General features: G+C 44.2%; 1 protein-coding gene and 2 non-coding genes across 3 annotated transcripts in view; all 3 read left to right on the top strand.

The window, feature by feature from the left end:
• The first annotated feature begins 2,031 nt into the window (after window positions 1-2,031).
• Window positions 2,032-2,106, top strand: Trnal-caa. Its single transcript has one exon. It is a non-coding gene; the product is annotated as a tRNA-Leu (tRNA).
• A 2,436-nt stretch (window positions 2,107-4,542) lies between these two features.
• Trnas-cga lies at window positions 4,543-4,617 on the top strand. The gene has a single exon. It is a non-coding gene; the product is annotated as a tRNA-Ser (tRNA).
• A 586-nt stretch (window positions 4,618-5,203) lies between these two features.
• LOC124789427 (maltase 2-like) overlaps window positions 5,204-19,460 on the top strand; it is a 37,925-nt gene continuing 23,668 nt past the window's right edge. Inside the window, exons 1-3 of the mRNA XM_047256775.1 lie at window positions 5,204-5,383; window positions 11,025-11,204; window positions 12,876-13,033. Coding sequence (XP_047112731.1) covers window positions 5,227-5,383; window positions 11,025-11,204; window positions 12,876-13,033 — 495 coding nt within the window. The 5' untranslated portion in view covers window positions 5,204-5,226. The remainder of the gene's footprint in view (window positions 5,384-11,024; window positions 11,205-12,875; window positions 13,034-19,460) is intronic.

The raw sequence follows: 19,460 nt of genomic DNA, 5'->3' as shown, positions 1-19,460 counted from the left end.
TTACTCGCTGCACCGTACTCTGACATGCAACAACACACGTCTGCGTATGTGGACTGCTGCCAGTGCCGCCGTGCGACGACTGCAGGTCCAATGCCCGCATTGTCATACCCCGAGGTGATTTGAACCCGCAAACCGCCCACCAGAGCGTTGTTTCACCATGTATCAACATTATCCTTAATTTATGAGTATGAGTGTATTTAGTCTTGTGCCAGGACTTCAATGTGTGCCCCGTCAGCAGCTCGCGGTCTTTTGGTTTTCGTTGTTGGCGTTGTTTCACCATGTATCAACATTATCCTTAATTTATGAGTATGAGTGTATTTAGTCTTGTGCCAGGACTTCAATGTGTGCCCCGTCAGCAGCTCGCGGTCTTTTGGTTTTCGTTGTTGGCCCTCGATCATGGGGTCGGGTCCCGTGTTCGATTCCCGGTCGGTTTGAGGATTTTCTCCGCTCGGGACCCGTTGTTCCTCATCATCATTTCCTCGTCATCGACATGTAAGTTGCCCGAGGGCGTCAGATTAAAGACTTTCGCCATGCGCTCGAACACCAGAGAAGGGGACTCTCGGCCAAATATGCCACAAGTAGATTTCAATGTAGGTCCCGCGCGCCAACATCAGGGCGAATTCGAGTCCTGCACACGCACGGGTAAGCAATGCAGCGTTGACAGTTCTCATTGCTTCATGGAGCGTGTACGAAAGGCAGCCGTGACAGTGGCTGGTATTGTGAACACGCGATCCTTGACGTGTCCGCTGTAACGAAATGTTACATAGACGGCGCAGTTCAAGTGATAACAGGAAACACGTGCTTTAGACGTAGCTGACTTGATTAATCATTCTGCGAACACATAATTTAAATGTCTCAAGTGCGCCAATCTCCTTCGTAATGACGAATCGGACTTCTTCCTAATATAAAGAAGCAGGTCGTATATAATTACTACAATTAGTAGTTATCTCAATCAGATAACCTTAATGGCGGCTAAACAGATCACGTCCAACCTGGCTACTTCTGATCATGAAACAAATACATCGACAACTCCGAAGGACCATCTATTCAAAAAACATGTATAGCATTAGTACCAGAGAAATGAAGAGATATAATGCAGTCGATCTGCTTTTTGGTAAATATTATTATCCTAATTAACTTGCATAATTGTGAGCGTCTCTACAGATAGAGGCAAGGATGAGAACAGGTAAAGAACGAAGTGACCCGAAAGTATTGCCAGGCCGAAGAAGAAAATATTTAACAGAAGTAGGAGGGTTGGAACTTTAATAGTGGCAACTACTTATTTACAGCTCGTACAAAATAGACATGTGTTTCAAAGTTTTACTGACCTTCAAAGTAGTCATCAGCATTGTGTATAAACCATTGCCAGCGATGTGGAAGTCGTAGGATACTCTTAGCAGTGCCAGTTGTGTTGACAGTTCTAGCGGCGCGGTCTATTGTCCGACGGATTTGTAGCAGTTCTGAAACGAATGCCGTGTAGCGTTTCCTTCAGTTTAGAAATCGAGTTGAACTCACGAGGGCTTAAGTCAGGGCAGTGCAGTAGGTGGCATAGCACTTAGCAACCCCATCAGTCAAACAAATCAATAACAGCCTGCACTGTACGTGCTTGAGCATTATCCTGGACAATGATGGTCAGGTTATAGCGGATATAGCGGAGACATGGCTTAGCCACAGCCTGGGGGATGTTTCCAGAATGAGATTTTCACTCTGTGAGTACCGGGCGTGAGTCGTGCTTCGGTAGCTCAGATGGTAGAGCACTTGCCCGCGAAAGGCAAAGGTCCCGAGTTCGAGTCTCGGTCGGGCACACAGTTTTAATCTGCCAGGAAATTTCATATCAGCGCACACTCCGCTGCAGAGTGAAAATATCATTCTGGAAACATCCCCCAGGCTGTGGCTAAGCCATGTCTCCGCTATATCCTTTCTTTCAGGAGTGCTAGTTCTGCAAGGTTCGCAGGAGAGCTTCTGTAAAGTTTGGAAGGTAGGAGACGAGATACTGGCAGAAGTAAAGCTGTGAGTACCGGGCGTGAGTCGTGCTTCGGTAGCTCAGTTGGTAGAGCACTTGCCCGCAAAAGGCAAAGGTCCCGAGTTCGAGTCTCGGTCGGGCACACAGTTTTAATCTGCCAGGAAGTTTCATATCAGCGCACACTCCGCTGCAGAGTGAAAATCTCATTCTGGTCCTTAGGTTAGTTAGGTTTAAGCAGTTCTAAGTTCTAGGGGACTGATGACCTCAGCAGTTAAGTCCCATAGTGCTCAGAGCCATTTGAACAATTTTTTTTAATGTCTGGTTGAAGGCGGCCCTCTTTCGGATTATCTAAAATTATGCTCATGTGAAATACTAATAGCGAATAACAACTTCACTGCCAGTATCTACCATCCTTCCTGCTTTGTGGCGAATGTGGGAAGAGAGGATAGAACTATAGCTGTCCTTTCATGCATAAATGATATTTTACTTCACAACGGTAGAAGCCTTAATTTCTTTTACAATGGTTTCTAGTAATCAGGGAGTTATTAGCAAAACTTACGATTACCGAGCGAGATGGCGCTGCGTTTAGCGCGCTGGACTCGCTCGCATTCGGGAGGACGATGGTTCAAATCCGCGTCCGGCCATCCTGATTTAAGTTTGCCGTGATTTCCCTAAATAGCTTCAGGCAAATGTCGGGATGGTTCCTTTGGAAGGGCATGGCCGACTTCCTTCCCCATTCTTCCATAATCCGATGGGACCAATGACTTCGTCGTTTGGTCCCCTCCCTCGAATCAACCAACCAACCAAACTTAGGACATACTTTTAGATGACCATGAAATGTATGGACAGAATGTCTTAAGTCCACAAGAGGAATCGTTGCAGGGTGTTCTTCAATGTGTCCTAATCGCTATGACTCCACAATCATAAGGAGTTTTCTACTACGAGGATGGAATGAAAAGTAATGCCTTCACCTTCTTTAATTGGGTTTGGATGGGAATATTTTAGTAAATCAAACACAGAAATAATCCTTAGAATGTGATATTTAATTACCAATATTCACTTTTCCACATAATTACCATCCAGTTGCATACATTTCTGCCAACGATGAACAAGTTTTCTGAAGCCGTCACGGAAGAATTCGATACCCTGTTTCCGCAACCACAGTCTCCCAGTTCTCTCAACGTCTTCATCAGAAGCATAATGATATCCCAGTAGGTCGTCTTTCATTAACGGGAATGGATGGAAGTCAGACGGAGCTACATCTGGACTGTATAGAGGATGGCGAACGGTGGTGAGATTCAGTCTCTGAAGTTCTGCTTTGGTGACACGTGAAGTGTGTGGTTTGGCATTTTCATGCTGCAGGAAAAAATTTAACTTTTTTTTTCGACCCTTGTTAGCCGTCGTTTCAGAGTTTGCAGCGTTGTGATGTAACGCTCTGAATTTATTGTTGTTCCACGATCAAAGAATTCAACATGGATAACACCATCTGGGTCCCAGAACACTGTGGCCATGATTTCCCAGCTGAGGCCTGCGTCTTGAATTTCTTTTTTTGGGGCGAATCTTTGTGTCGATGTTCCATAGACTGACGTTTCGTCTCCTGTCACAAACGAATGGAGAAAGGCGTCACCTTCATTTTCGTAACGCGAGAGGAGTTCCTGGCAAATTTCAAGTCTGTGCGCTTTCATTTCAGGGGTCATCATCCGGAATACCCATCGTGCACAGATCTTCCGATAGCCAAGAACAGCAATAACGTGACCCACACGTTCTTGTGAGATGCCGAGTGTGCTTGCAGTTTGTCTCTAAGTGATACGACGATTGTCTCGTGTCACAAACGAATGGAGAAAGGCGTCACCTTCATTTTCGTAACGCGAGAGGAGTTCCTGGCAAATTTCAAGTCTGTGCGCTTTCATTTCAGGGGTCATCATCCGGAATACCAATCGTGCACAGATCTTCCGATAGCCAAGAACAGCAATAACGTGACCCACACGTTCTTGTGAGATGCCGAGTGTGCTTGCAGTTTGTCTCTAAGTGATACGACGATTGTCCTAAATCAATCTGTAAACATTCTGATTGTGCAACTCGGTGGTTGCTGTCACAGGACGTCCAACTCTTTGTTTGTGATGCAGGTGACACCATGGTGAAAGGAATGTGGTATTATCGATGCACTCATGACACTGTGGACCGCAAAATATTGAATCCCTAACGATTTTCAAAACCGAATGTCCCTTGCGTCTAGCTGCAATTACCATTCCGTGTTCAAAATCGGTTAATTTCCATCGTACAGTCATAATCACGTCGAACACCTTTTCATCGTTAAAGGCAAAGGTCCCGAGTTCGAGTCTCGGTCCGGCACACAGTTTTAATCCGCAAGGAAGTTTCATATCAGCGCACACTCCGCTGCATAGTGAAAATCTCATTCTGGAAACATCTCCTAGGCTGTGGCTAAGCCATGTCTCCGCAATATCCTTTTTTTCAGGAGTGCTAGTCCTGAATGGTTCGCAGGAGAGCTTCTGTAAAGTTTGGAAGGTGGGAGACGAGGTACTGGCTGAAGTAAAGCTTTGAGGACCGGGCGTGAGTTGTGCTTGGATAGCTCAGTTGGTAGAGCACTTGCCCGCGAAAGGCAAAGGTCCCGAGTTCGAGTCTCGGTCCGGCACACAGTTTTAATCTGCCAAGAAGTTTAACCTTTTCACACGAATCACCTGAGTACAAACAACAGCTCCGCAATGCATTGCTATTTTATACCTCTTGTACGCGATACTACCGTCACCTGTTTATGTACATATCGGTATACCATGACTTTTGTCACCTCAGTGCATCCTAATCACGGTAAAACACAGCATAAGCTGAATTTTTGTTTCTTATAGGTTCACCTGAGGTAAAAGACGGAAAAAATTTGGAAATGATTCTGGGGAACCGTGTACTTGTCGCACCCTCACCGACTGCTTATTGGCAGCTGTCTGTCTCATGAAGAGGCTTCGTACTGATAGGTCGGTCAAGAAAATGGCCCGCACTTGCCCTTCGCAGCTGTTGCGCTGCTGTGAACTGTATTGACGCTTGAAGATGTTACGAGGCGCTTGATAACGATAAGCCTGCGGTCTGAGATGGCGAGATATCGCGTGGCACGTCCGTAATCCGTGACCTGGCCCACGGTTACTAGACACCTCCCTGACGTGGCGGCCGCAAGCTGCGGATTATAAATACCGCGGGCGGTGGCAAACTGCCAGAGGCGTGCAGATCCCAGGCAGAGCATCGCCGGCAGGGACATGGGCAAGGCGCGGACTATCCTTCTTTTGGCAGCAGTGGCAGCCATGGCGGGTGCTGCGACGGCGCAGTTGGCGTGGTGGCAGTCCGGCGTCGTCTACCAGATCTACCCCAAGTCCTTCAAGGACAGCGACGGCGACGGAGTCGGCGATATCAACGGTGAGGCATAGCGCCGATCTCTTACACTATGAAGCAATACCCAAGCCAGGGAGAGAGGGAAAGAGAGAGTGGGAGAGAGAGAGAGAGAGAGAGAGAGAGAGAGGTTGAGAGAGAGAGAGAAAGGAGGGACGATGGTGTGAGTGGAGACAGGATGAGAGTCAGAGTGTAGAAGGTGAGAGTGAGGATAAGGATGTGTGAGGGACGAAGACAGAATTGAGTGCAAAGAGAAAGAAATTTATGTGAAAGAGGAGATGATGAGAGAGGGAGAGTGATAGATGATGTAAGCTGGTAAGGGATGATCCAGAATCAGAATCAGAGGGACGAATTTGGGAATTTTAGGGACTAAAGTTTCAGAGGACATAGAGTTCAAAGATAGATGAGTAAAAGGTAAAGAGGCGGCAGGTAGGCTAAATACTGGAGAGAAGCAGGGCCAGGGGTGAGAGAGAGAGAGAGAGAGAGAGAGAGAGAGAGAGAGAGAGAGAGAGAGAGAGGTTGAGAGAGAAAGGAGGGACGATGGTGTGAGTGGAGACAGGATGAGAGTCAGAGTGTAGAAGGTGAGAGTGAGGATAAGGATGTGTGAGGGACGAAGACAGAATTGAGTGGCAAAGAGAAAGAAATTTATGCGAAAGAGGGGATGATGAGAAACAGAGGCACGAATTTGGGAATTTTAGGGAATGAATGTTCAGAGAGCAGAGAGTTCAAAGATAGATAAGGAAAAGGTAAAGAGGCGGCAGGAAGGTTAAATATTGGATGGGAATGGGGAGATGGAGGTTTGAACCAGTTGCAGTCGTTTAAAAAAACTTAGTTTGCCATGGTGTACAGAAAGCGATGAATAGGTTATACAGATAGACACAGTAAAGAAATGTACCCACGATTTCAACCAAGTCACAACGTCGGCCTAAACAAATTTTCTAAGTGCAATATTCAGGCGAAGAAAAGGTGTTCAAAAAACTGATCGAAACGTTTCTTAAAGACGACGCAGTAATTCGATTAATAAACCAATAGTGGGGATCACCGAGATACCATAGACCGTCGCAGTCATGTATTTCTCTTTCCCCTTAAGGGGGGTAGGACGTCAAACGGGCCGACTAGGAGCAGGAGAGTCACCACAGGACATTTTAATTTCTACTGACTATACTTTTACAAATAAATTCATAAAACTTGATCACCATGACCAGGAAGGATTGAGGACTCACACTCATCGCAGTGGAAATTCAAAAAAGTAGCAAAATACATTTTTTTACATGTGAAATTTCATCATTTTCTCACTTATTACTGGCTGCAGTTGTTGCTATAGGTACACTTTCTTCCTAAGTAAGAGAGATTCTTCGATGAATTTTTCATAGCATACAAACAGTAGTTACAGGTGTATGAAACTCTAGAATTTTCCAAATCTATTAAAAAACTGTGGAAAAAATTGAGATAATTAACTATAAAACATGAATTTTTTCTAAACATGAAGTTTAAAATATAACAGTTCATTCATTTTTCATAAATTAAATAACTTCTAGAGTTTCATACACCTGTAACTGTGGTTTGTATGCTGTGCAAAAGTCGTCGAAGAATCTCTCTTACTTAGGAAGAAAAGTGTACCTATTGCAACAAATGCAGCCAATAGTAAGTGAAAAAATAATGATGAAATTTCACATGCAAAAAAATGTATTTTGCTACTTTTTTACGTTTTGCTACTTTCTTACGTTTTTGAGCTTCCACTGCTATGAGTATGAATCCTGAATCCTTCCTGGTCATGCTGTTAAAGTTTTATGAATTTATTTGTAAAAGTATAGACAGTAGAAACTAAAATGTCCTGTGGTGCCTCTCCTGTTCCAAGTCGGCCCGTTTGACGTCCTACCCCCCTTAAGACAAGATATGTTCAAATTTGTGTGAAATCTTATGGGACTTAACTGCTAAGGTCATCAGTCACTAAGCTTACACACTATTTAACCTAAAGTATCCTAAGGACAAACACCCACATCCATGCCCGAGGGAGGACTCGAACCTCCGCCGGGACCAACCGCACAGTCCATGACTGCAGCGCCTTAAACCGCTCGGCTAATCCCGAGCGGCTAAGACAAGATATTTCGCAAATAGACGGCACTCCGTTCAGTAACACATACACACTGACACAACATATACATACCTCACACATACGCAACATTTTAATTTTTGGCTGGGACAAAGTTCTCATCGAAGGACGTTCTCCCAGAAGTAAACTAATATTGTTGCTACCGTAGGTTCCGACCAAGATTTTCGGGAGGTTGCCCTTGGTTATAAGGCGTATGCCGGATCTGGTAAACCCCTCCCATTTATTCCCAATTGGAATCCACTTGTCCGTTAATTGACTGAATAAAACATCGAGTCTTTAATGGGACTGATCTTGAACAGCACGCTCCACTTCTAGGAGTGGGAAATGAACAGAGTTAAAGAAATAAACGAATTAAAATTGATGGTGTCATTAAGTGCCGAGAAGCCAGTTTACCAAAAGGTCTGCGAGGCGGGAAAAATGGATACATCGCACACCAAAGACGCTCTTATTATGTATCGGAGAGGAATAATAATATCTAAACAAATATTTCATACTTGTGATATTCTTATCGAAATTGCAGCCAGATCTTCAACTCGACATAATATTTCGACGGTCCCGTCATCTTCAGGTGTGATGCACTCAGCAATAACAGTCAGTTGGACTGTCGAAATATAGTGCCAACTTGACTTGAAGAGGTGGTTGCAAATCCGGGAAGAATATCACAAGTTTTTTATTAGATAAATTCTACAAAATCACAAATATATTATACTTTTAGTAGTGATAATAAGTTCGATATTTGACCGCTTAAATTATGTATGCCTCACTTTACATTTTCAAAAAGTTATCTTCCATTTTCAAGGTGTGTATAGGTTAAATATTTAGTAACCATTGCCTATCTCAACAGTGATTTCGTGGGAACATACTAAATGTTTCACCATACGGAGTTGAAGATACCTTCAGAGATTTGTGGTAACTAACTGGCAAAAGTCGAACAATTTATTAGTTCTTTACCAAATTGCTAGTTCGTCAACATTCCGTCTTACGGAATTAACAAGTACATCACGTTTTTAGTGACGCAGAACCCAGCATCCGAAGTACATGGGTGGTACTGTACTGGATGAAAGATTACAGAGAAATATGGTTCTTCCCATTGACTTACAGCTGACTGCAGCAGCAAGAAACAACTATCTCTTATTTAACACTGGGACCAAGTCTTTTGTTAGGGCTCGCTTCAAGGAAGTGTGCCTAGTAAGAGCATGGCCTACCATTCATGTATAGATGATGATGATGATGATAACGGGTTTAAAGGAACTAATCATATTGGTTATAAGGCCCCCATTCACTGGAAATTCATATAAAATGATGTGAACCGAGAAAAAGAGAACGTTCTTTGACCTTGTAGTCACGGTTGAAAATTTTTTGCGACGCTAGGTTAAATCAGACGATGAACAGTGAGATAAAACTCAGTCAGCTAGAAATTATAAGCGGTCAAGGAAAACAGATGATGGTGTGGATGTGGAATTGCCGTAGATGGAGGCTCGCTGCGCCGGACACCTGTGGCGGTAAGAGCATCTTCCACTTCCATCCCATATCAACCGCTGACGGATACAAATGGCTCAAATGGCTCTGAGCCCTACGCGACTTAACATCTGAGGTCATCAGCTCCCTAGAACTTAGAACTACTTAAACCTAACTAACCTAAGGACATCACACACATCCATGCCCGAGGCAGGATTCGAATCTTTGACCGTAGCGGTCGCGCGGTTCCAGACTGAAGCGCCTAGAACCACTCGGCCACACCGGCCGCCCTGAAGGATACACCAGAATGGTCATCGTGTTCAGTAGGACTAAAAAGTGACAAAATGAAGACTATATCAATTGGAAAGTAATTTAGCTTAAACAGTCAGCTGAATGAAATATGTACATAACAATTTAAAAATGCATTTGTAGTTGGGGCATACGCAGCAGCGAGATGTACTCAGCATCACGTCTACCTATACGACCGAAACTAGAGGTGCATTAAATTTTGCTATAAAATTCGCTTTTCCTCAGGAAAGCTTTGTTAGCTGCTATCGCATCGTCCGCTAGTATGTGGCGTAGGGAGGTAGACACATCGATGAACTGTCTCAGATCGGCCAGTAGGCCATACAGTATGAGGAAATGAGCTACTACAGTTGCAAGTGGGGAAGGGGAAGGCGCTTGACGTAAAAGAAACTCCTGGGTAAGTCTGATGCGGCCGATACGTAGTCGGCCCCGTACGATGGGATCTTTCCGAGAGGTTTTGTGGTATCCTTGATTGCTCTCTCCTTGTTGAGGGTCTTGGTGCCCTGCCATTCCGTATCCCAAGGTTTCAAAATTTGACTTCTCAGATTCAATCGGACGACTATGCCTGGTACTCTGAGTTCCAGTTTTTCTCCTGCGGGCCGGCCAGAGTGGCCGAGCGGTTCTAGGCTCTACAGTCTGGAACCGCGCGACCGCTACGGTCGCAGGTTCGAATCCTGTCTCGGGCATGGATGTGTGTGATGTCATTAGGTTAGTTAGGTTTAAGTTGTTCTAAGTTCTAGGGGACTGATGACCTCAGATGTTAAGTCCCATAGTACTCAGAGCCTTTTGGACCATTTTTTTCTGCTCCGGTTGCTTCTTTAGATCATTTGTCAGCGATTACATTTCCCGGAATACCCACAGGGCTCAGTGTCCAAATGAACGATTTGGTGGTTCCGCAGTTGTGGAGGTCAGCTAATGGGTCTTGAATGGTAGTGACAAAGAAGATTCTGCGTTAACACTGAAATATTCCCTGTAAGCAGCTCGTGGAGTAGCTACAAACTGGAGAGTTCTTTGCTGGCAGAGTTTCGATGTAACACAGATCCCGTGATAAAGCTGCTAACTCTGCAATGTACACGCTGCATGCACTTCGCAGAGAATGCTTCTCGTTCCCCTTATGTATGCAAGAGCATAACGAACTCGATGTCATTGACTTTCAGACCTTCTGTGTAGATGCACTTCGAGTTGGGTCAGTCGTAGAGAACTGAACGGAATGGTGGGGTCTGATTTTCCTTAGGGTCACGGAAGAGGTCCATCAGAATTGTAGGACTGCGTGCCTAGGCCGACTAGAGGGCAGAGTTGGAGATTCTTGCGTAGAGTCTCAAATAGTACCCCAGCAAGTCCATTTTTAGGCGAAGCATAAAATGTCTGAATTGTTGTCTATGGAAAATGGAAAGCAACTTAAGACACTTCAGCCACTTCGTTGGACAATTTTCACCAATCGCGACGTTAACTTTTCTTCTTTGCCTGGTAAATCTTGGTTTTCCAAGTAACTGGTTGAGGTGAGAGTGTATAGTTTTTATCCTGAAGTAATATAGATCACACTGGTAATAGGTTCTTTACTTTGCCACCATTTCTCTTGCCGACAAATTGTGCCGACAAAAATTTCGAGTATTCTGGATCGGTTGCCATTCTTACTAAGACGGTCGGAGAATGAATGAGAGACGCAAACCCATGTATAGCATGTATCCAGAACAGCTCTTCGCTTCAGGAAGAGCCTCTCATTTCCCCGTATGACTCAATCGAATGTACTTACTATTGCTTCGCTAAGTTTGCTGCACTTTCTTTTTACAGGTGTGATTGAGAAGCTGGACTACCTTAAGAGCCTGGGTATAGCGGCGATATGGCTGTCACCCATTTTCAAATCTCCGATGGCTGATAATGGATACGACATTTCGGACTTCCGAGACATCGACCCGACGTTCGGCACCATGGCGGACTTCGAAGCGCTTCTGGAAGCTGCCCACGAGAGAGGTACGATCTACCAAACAGTTACTGGAGCCTGTAGCATTCCTGTTCTAGATTAATCTTCTGAAATATGCGTACCTCTAGAATTGGCTAAACTGCTAACTAACGGAGACGAAGCCATGTGCCTTAATAGAAACTGAGTGAGTCGCAGAAGTGCTTCAGCTGTCCTTCTTAGGCACTGTATCGTTAAAAAAGTAGCAGAGGCTATGTAAACATTGTGGCAATGGAGAAACCACTCATGTTTTACAATTGTATTCTGCATGTATGCAGAATAACTACATTTGTATTCAGACTGTTGACTGCCGCCATTTTAAATAAATAACGAGTGGATTTCTTTGTAAGCGATTAATTTCTTCTCGTACTAATAACCCTTCGAGTGGACTAGCTTTGAAAAAGGTGAAAGTGTCATTACAGCTGCTGAACATTCTACTTTGTTTATGTTTCCTGTAGTAAGCTGTGTCAACCGTTTTAGGATTGTAGGTAACGTTAATTTGAGTCCGGCGTACTTTCTATACTGTATTTTTTCCGCCGGCCGCGGTGGCCGTGCGGTTCTGGCGCTGCAGTCCGGAACCGCGGGACTGATACGGTCGCAGGTTCAAATCCTGCCTCGGGCACGGATGTGTGTGATGTCCTTAGGTTGGTTAGGTTTAAGTAGTTCTAAGTTCTAGGGGACTGATGACCTAAGATGTTAAGTCTCATAGTGCTCAGAGCCATTTTTTTTGTATTTTTTCCTTAAACAAGAAACTCCCCTTGCTGTGTGAATAACAAGGTCACGATACATAGTTTTTCCACGATAAGAAGACTCTTTACGCTGACACTGCCGGCAGGGGAGAAAATTGGCACATATTAGATGATGATGTTGAGCATTCACTTGATATTTGTTGGTCCTTTAGAACTGCAGTAGAAACTGCTTGTCTACTTCTCACAGCACTAAATCACGTTTAGATTGATTCTTTAGCAGATTTTAAAATGTCTGAAAAGGTCGTCCCCAGTTCAACACAGGTTTTTCTACTTCACCAGAACTCTGCAATGGAAAGGCACTTTGTCACTCCTGGCTTTGTAAATAAAAACACAAGTAATTATGCTAGCACTGCAAGAGACAGTCAGTGATACATAACACTGCACACTTCTTCTACCGCTTTCTGTATCCTGGGCGAGACACGCTTCATTTCGGACCACGCTACAAACATGTGAGTGGTCTTCTTATTGTGGACAAGCTTTGAACAGTGCTGCCAACGGTACGTCATGAGCACTCTTCATTGCCGCACTGGACAAAATTTCCGTTATTTTTTAACAAGTTTCGTACAATGTCCATCAACTACTTCTATGGACCACTTAACAATTAATAAAACAATCGTTCCGGCTATGTGCGAACTGTCTTGCATCACCTTCCCTTCTCTCATGCCCAGAAATCACTTTTCGCATGAAAAGAACTTTCACCCAATAACACCACAGACGTGGTGTTTCGTAGCATCGATTTTGGTAATGTTTTTACTGGTTTTAATAAGCCATTAATATTCACCTCTCTCTTTTCAGGCGGCGCCGTTATTGAAATTACTGAAAAATTATTCCATTACAAAAGTTGACTGAAATATTGAGAGGACCAAAGTGGGTCAAAAACAAATCAGTATTTTCCATAGCGCAAACTTCAAATCTTGGTTGTTTCTCACTGTGCAGGTATCAAGGTGGTCCTGGACTTCGTTCCCAACCACTCCAGCGACGAGCACGAGTGGTTCATAGCTTCTAGTGATCCAACACACGAGAACTACGAGAAGTACAAGGACTACTACGTGTGGGTAGACGCCAAGGAAGACGGATCAGTGCCCAACAACTGGGTAAGTTACGTCGTGCGTCTTTCTACTCCAGAAGTAAATGGTAATGTTTTGGTATCCTTTGGACATTTTACTACGTAGTTACAACGCTGTGTAAATTAGATATTTAACTGATTTTCACATAAGCTACGCATGTAAAATTCATATTGCAAAATGACAAGAAGACATCAATACGGTTTTTGTATTTTTTTTTTTGGTATTTATCGTACGTGAAGTTAAGAACTCAAATACCAGTCAACCAAAGCAGCTCCATGCAACACTCAAAATGTTTCAAGCAAATCGAATTTGAAGTATTCCCGGCATCTTTAATACCCGAAAATCAGGCCGATTTTTCCAATCTTAAGTCCATGGTAGAATACTTTCCTGCCATGTGCAGGGCCTGGATTCGATTCCTGGCTAATACAAATTTTTTCAACAAAGGTGCATATTCTACGAGCGCTTTCGTGAAGCGTAGAATGGAAAAAATTGATAGCACTCGAGACCGATAATTGCTTAATCACTGATTCGAGTGTCGTTTCGGTAGTTATTATTTTCATTTTTTTCTTTTCGTTGATTTCAAGTACCACGTTATTTAAATACAAAATTCATCCAATATGTACTAGTTAACACAAGTCTAATATTCATTTTTATGAAAAACGGACGTCTTATTATTTGTAATTACACGTCGCGCACAAAAATCAATTTTTCATTGCAAATCGAAATTATTAATTACCGAATTTTTATAAAAGATTGATAGTCAAATTGAAAAAAGCATTACAAATGCAATGCATTTCTTCTTTGTGTGTTTTACACTTCGCGGAATGCCTTGCTAAGCATGCACCTACACTGAGAGAAAAAAAATAGGAACACCAAGAAGTAATTAATGTAGGGAAATGAATTTTTGGGGCATACGTTTGTCTCTGTAACATATTTAACTGATTTACATTGTAACTTCACAGGGTAACGTGAGAGCGAGATAAGCCATTGCAAATGTGAATTCTGGTACATTGATAACCGTTATTACTGCCAGTATGTTGAATGCAAGCATTCAAACGTGCGTGCGTGCGTTGTGTTGTGTATGTGGTGGGTTTCAGTTTACGTGATGTGGAATGGCGTTCCATGCCTGTTGCTCTTGGCCATTTAATACAGGGACGGTTAATGCTGTTTGTGGATGACGCTGGAGTTGTCGTCCGATAATGTCCCATATGTGCTCAACTGGAGACAGATTTGGTGATCGAGGAGGCCAAGGCAACATGTCGACACCCTGTAGAGGATGTTGGATTACAACAGCGGTATGTGGGTGAGCGTTATCCTGTTGGAAAAGCTCGTTGGCATGCTGTTCATGAATGGCAGCACAACAGGTCGAAGCACCAGACTGACATACAAATTTGCAGTCAGTGTGCGTCTGCCAGTCACGAGAGTGAAGCGTAGAACATTTGAAGTTGGAAAAAATTGATAGTACTCGGGATAATTGCTTAATCACTGGTGCGAGTCTCGTTTCGATAGTTATTATTTTCATTTTTTTTTTCGTTGGGTTCGAATACCACGTCATTTAAATAGAAAATTCGTTCAATATATGCTAGTTAAGTCCATTCACCATTTTTATGAAAAACGGACATCTTGTTATTTGTAATTATACAGGGTGTTACGAAAAGGTACGGCCAAAGTTTCAGGAAACATTCCTCACACACAATTAAAGAAAAGATATTATGTGGACATGTATCCGGAAACGCTTAATTTTCGTGTTAGAGCTCATTTTAGTTTCGTCAATATGTACTGTACTTCCTCGATTCACCGCCAGTTGGCCCAATTGAAGGAAGGTAATGTACTTCGGTGCTTGTGTTGACGTACGACTCATTGCTCTACAGTACTAGCATCAAACACATCAGTACGTAGCATCAACACGTTAGTGTTCATCACGAACGTGGTTTTGCAGTCAGTGCAATGTTTACAAATGCGAAGTTGGCAGATGCCCATTTGATGTATGGATTAGCACGGGGCAATAGCCGTGGCGCTGTACGTTTGTACCGAGACAGATTTCCAGAACGAAGGTGTCCCGACAGGAAGACGTTCGAAGCAATTGATCGGCGTCTTAGGGAGCACGGAACATTCCAGCCTATGACTCGCGGCTGAGGAAGACCTAGAACGACGAGGACACCTGCAATGGACGAGGCAATTCTTCGTGCAGTTGACAATAACCCTAATGTCAGAGTCAGAGAAGTTGCTGCTGTACAAGGTAACGTTGACCACGTGACTGTATGGAGAGTGCTACGGGAGAAACAGTTGTTTCCGTACCATGTACAGCGTGTGCAGGCACTATCAGCAGCTTATTGGCCTCTACGGGTACACTTCTGCGAATGGTTCATCCAACAATGTGTCAATCCTCGTTTCAGTGCAAATGTTCTCGTTACGGATGAGGCTTCATTCCAGCGTGATCAAATTGTAAATTTTCACAATCAACATGTGTGGGCTGACGAGAATCCGCACGTAACTGTGCAATCACGTCGTCAACACAGATTTTCTGTGAACGTTTGGGCAGGCATTGTTGGTGATGTCTTGATTGGGCCCCATGTTCTTCCACCTACGCTCAATGGAGCACGTTATCATGATTTCATACGGGATACTCTACCTGTGCTGCTAGAGCATGTGCCTTTACAAGTACGACACAACATGTGGTTCATGCACGATGGAGCTCCTGTACATTTCAGTCGATGTGTTAGTATGCTTTTCAACAACAGATTCGGTGACCGATGGATTGGTAGAGGCGGACCAATTCCATGGCCTCCACGCTCTCCTGACCTCAACCCTCTTGACTTTCATTTATGGGGGCATTTGAAAGCTCTTGTCTACGCAACCCCGGTACCAAATGTAGAGACTCTTCGTGCTCGTATTGTGGACGGCTATGATACAATACGCCATTCTCCAGGGCTGCATCAGCGCATCAGGGATTCCATGCGACGGAGGGTGGATGCATGTATCCTCGCTAACGGAGGACATTTTGAACATTTCCTGTAACAAAGTGTTTGAAGTCACGCTGGTACGTTCTGTTGCTGTGTGTTTCCATTCCATGATTAATGTGATTTGAAGAGAAGTAATAAAATGAGCTCTAACATGGAAAGTAAGCGTTTCGGGACACATGTCCACATAACATCTTTTCTTTCTTTGTGTGTGAGGAATGTTTTCTGAAAATTTGGCCGTACCTTTTTGTAACACCCTGTATATCGCACACAAAATCGCACCCCAGACCATAGCTCCAGGTGTAGGTCAACTGTCTCTAGCATACGACAGGGTGGCTGCAAGCCCTCACCTGGCCTCCTTCCAACCAACATAGGCCATGACCGGCGCCGAGGCAGAACCAGCTTTCATCAGAAAACAAACAGACCTCCACCTTGCCCTGTAACGAGCTCTAGCTTGACACCACTGGAATGCACGCTTACAGGGTTTCTGGCTCGGACCTGTCCTTGAAGTAACAGATTTGTAACAGATCTTTGTGTCGCTGTGGTGCCAACTGCTCCTCATATTGCTGCTGGTGATGCAGTACGATGCTCCAGAGCCATACGTCGAACACGTCTCTCTCGGCAGCGCCACGTGGCGGTCTGGAGCCCGTCTTCTAACGACCACACAGTCTCGTGAGCACCGTTGCCTGCAATCATGTACATTGGCTACATTCATGCAAAGTCTTTCTACAATATCGCAGAAGGAACATCCAGCATCTCGCAGCCCAATAACACGACCTAGTTCCAACTCAGTGAGGTCTTTGTCGCCTAAAACGCATTCTTTACTAACATCAGCTCACGGTCCAGTCTCAAAGGTAACTAAAGGTCACCAATGTTACAGCGTGTATTTAAAGCGAACATAGTGGCACTACTAGCGCCAGTCTTATGCGACTGGAACGAAATTTGAATAATCATTATCTTTCAGATGTAGAAACACTGCTACCAACATTCTTATATGTCGTACAACTCATTTTTGGTGTTACAATTTTTTTCTGTCAGTGAATGGCGAAAAATTTTGGATCAGCCAGGAATTGTATCAAGCCGTTTGTCGTGGCTGGCGAGCATTCTACCACAATGGAACGCTGCCTGTCGTTAGGTTATTACCTTATTAAAGGTACTAGAAAAGCTTCAAAGTCAACTAACTTGAGCATTTTTGAGAGTTGCGTGAAAATGCTTTGGTTGATTGATATTTAATTTCTGAACTTCACGTACCATAAATATAAAAAAATTACAAAAATCCGATTGTAAGGTGGTATCTTTGTGATTGGTACGAAGACAAAGGTTGTCCCATTTGAGGACGTAACAAGTATGACGCTCGACTGTAGTGGCTTGAAGCGCTGTATGACGTCTATTTTAGCTTTGGAGAATGATTATGATGAGTGTTTATGCAAGAGAATTCTAAGATTATTTAGCTACGGAGATTAAGGAATTTTATGGAAGCATATAAGTCTGGCGAGCTTGACACCATCGACTGGTGAAATAAATGTCATCGGGAACGTCACATGTTCTCGGTGCATGCCACATTAGCGTACAGTCTTATGACAAGGAATTACACTGTACCACCTCTCCATGCTTGAAAAATATTGAAGATGAAATGTTTCGATGTACCAGCAATGGGATAGAATTTGCTGAGATCGGACGAGCATGACTGGACGATATCAGCGGGTTGAAAGCGGGTATAAAAGAAATAGTTGGTAATTTATAACACATTGTCTCGTAGCAGTGTGCCATAACTGCGTGTTAGTTAGATTTCATCCAGTTATAAAGGATGATTCGGGAGATGACGTTACCTTTCTCAGGGATGATGGAGAAGGGTAAATGTAACGGTCCCTCTTCTGGAAACGAGTGAGTCGAAAGTAATAGGCGAAAATCTTTCTGGTACATCTGACAGTGGAATACATCTATCGGTGCTGTTGTTCGTAAGGCTGCAGGATAGGGAACTTTCACATGTGGTACGTGGAGATAGCATACCACTCTCTCACTTTATCAACGTTGTCAGTCAGGAGAACATTCATATTTTACGGTATGATCTCAGTGTTCCCCGGTTATACATTTGCTATGCATGGTTAACGAAACTTTCTACGTGGGGAAATAGTGTGCAGAATGCTCTTGTAACTGCATGTATAGGGGGGAGGGGGGCGGGATGAAGCAGAGACGATCAAGAACATTGAGAGAGATGAATTGGGGGCCATAAACACTGAACGCAATGACCTGGCTGTACATGTGATTCTGGGAAACAGTGTTCAGTTGTTCTTACCTGAGGAGGGACTTCTGGCCACAGCTCTCTCCGCCTTCCACTTAGGGTCGGACAAAGGGCGCCATTTCGCAAAACATTTTGTCTGGGCCTGGCGGCAGTCCATTATCGAAGACAGCCAGATGATTGAAAGTGGATGGAGAAAGACATTTAAGATAGACTGCTGTAACCTGAGTTTTTGTGCAAACGGTGGGAAGGTAATAAAACTCTGTGCGTTCTCACGTTAGCTGGGACAACATGGACAGAGCGGCTGGCGTATGTGTCTAGCGGAGGTAGGACCGTAACCTCCCACCCTCGACGCCAGGAAGTCGCCAGAGTATTTTAGTGAGCGGCAAAAACATAAATCTCATGGGCACAACTGTCTTTCAGAAACTGGTAATGGTCAGCCAAGAAAAATTAAATCATTCCATAAATGAGGGACTGTGGTCCCGTCCAGGCAGATGTTTTCTGCTAAAATATGGCAGTGCCCATCGTGAGGTCGACGCCTCCCTGGTCTAAAATCTTCTTTTTCCATACAAGAGAGATTTGGGGTCGCTGATTGGCTCCCCTCAGGATATGCAAAGTAGAGGCTTGCTCCCACAGCATGGGAACACCTGTGTTGTGCCTGGATTGGCTACCAGGCTAACAGAACAGTCAAGAGGAGAGATTCAATGAATAGGGCATAGTTCGATTGGTTTGTGCAATGTGGACCGGTTTCGTTTTGCTAATTCTGCTCCTATACCGAGGCTTGGTCGAAAGTGGTTGTGATTCTTTGCGTCTCTTCTTCTGATCCTCCCCTGTTGGAGAACTTCCAATCTTTCCCTAGTGGGTGAGACTTGTGGTCTGTGTCTTGTGGTGAACTAACAGCCTGTGGCAGTTTCACCTGTACTGACACTAGAACTGCACATCATCTTGGACATGTCGTGTGTCACGAGAGTGAACTTATTCGTCCTGAGTCGGCCGTCTGAAGTCTGACAATTCCAGCATGCACCATCATGTCTTTGAGTCAAATTGGTTTGGCCACACCAGCGAACGAGTGCACCTCACACTGAAATCTACAGGGATTTCAGATCTCTGACAGGGAAGTTTTCCCGCGTTCTGATAATCAGAACGCCAGACCCCGTAGTTCGCATATTTTCGTGGGCGCTTCAGAACATTACAGCTTCCGCAGCGACCACTCCTCGGCCACACTGCGCCGTTTTTTTTTCCCTCCTGAATCAAG

The sequence above is a fragment of the Schistocerca piceifrons genome, chromosome 1 (genome assembly GCF_021461385.2).
Source record: "Schistocerca piceifrons isolate TAMUIC-IGC-003096 chromosome 1, iqSchPice1.1, whole genome shotgun sequence".
In the NCBI taxonomy this organism is placed as follows: Eukaryota; Metazoa; Arthropoda; class Insecta; order Orthoptera; family Acrididae; genus Schistocerca; species Schistocerca piceifrons.
Note: the sequence above shows the minus strand (reverse complement) of the source record. Positions and strands in the feature narration are given on the sequence as shown.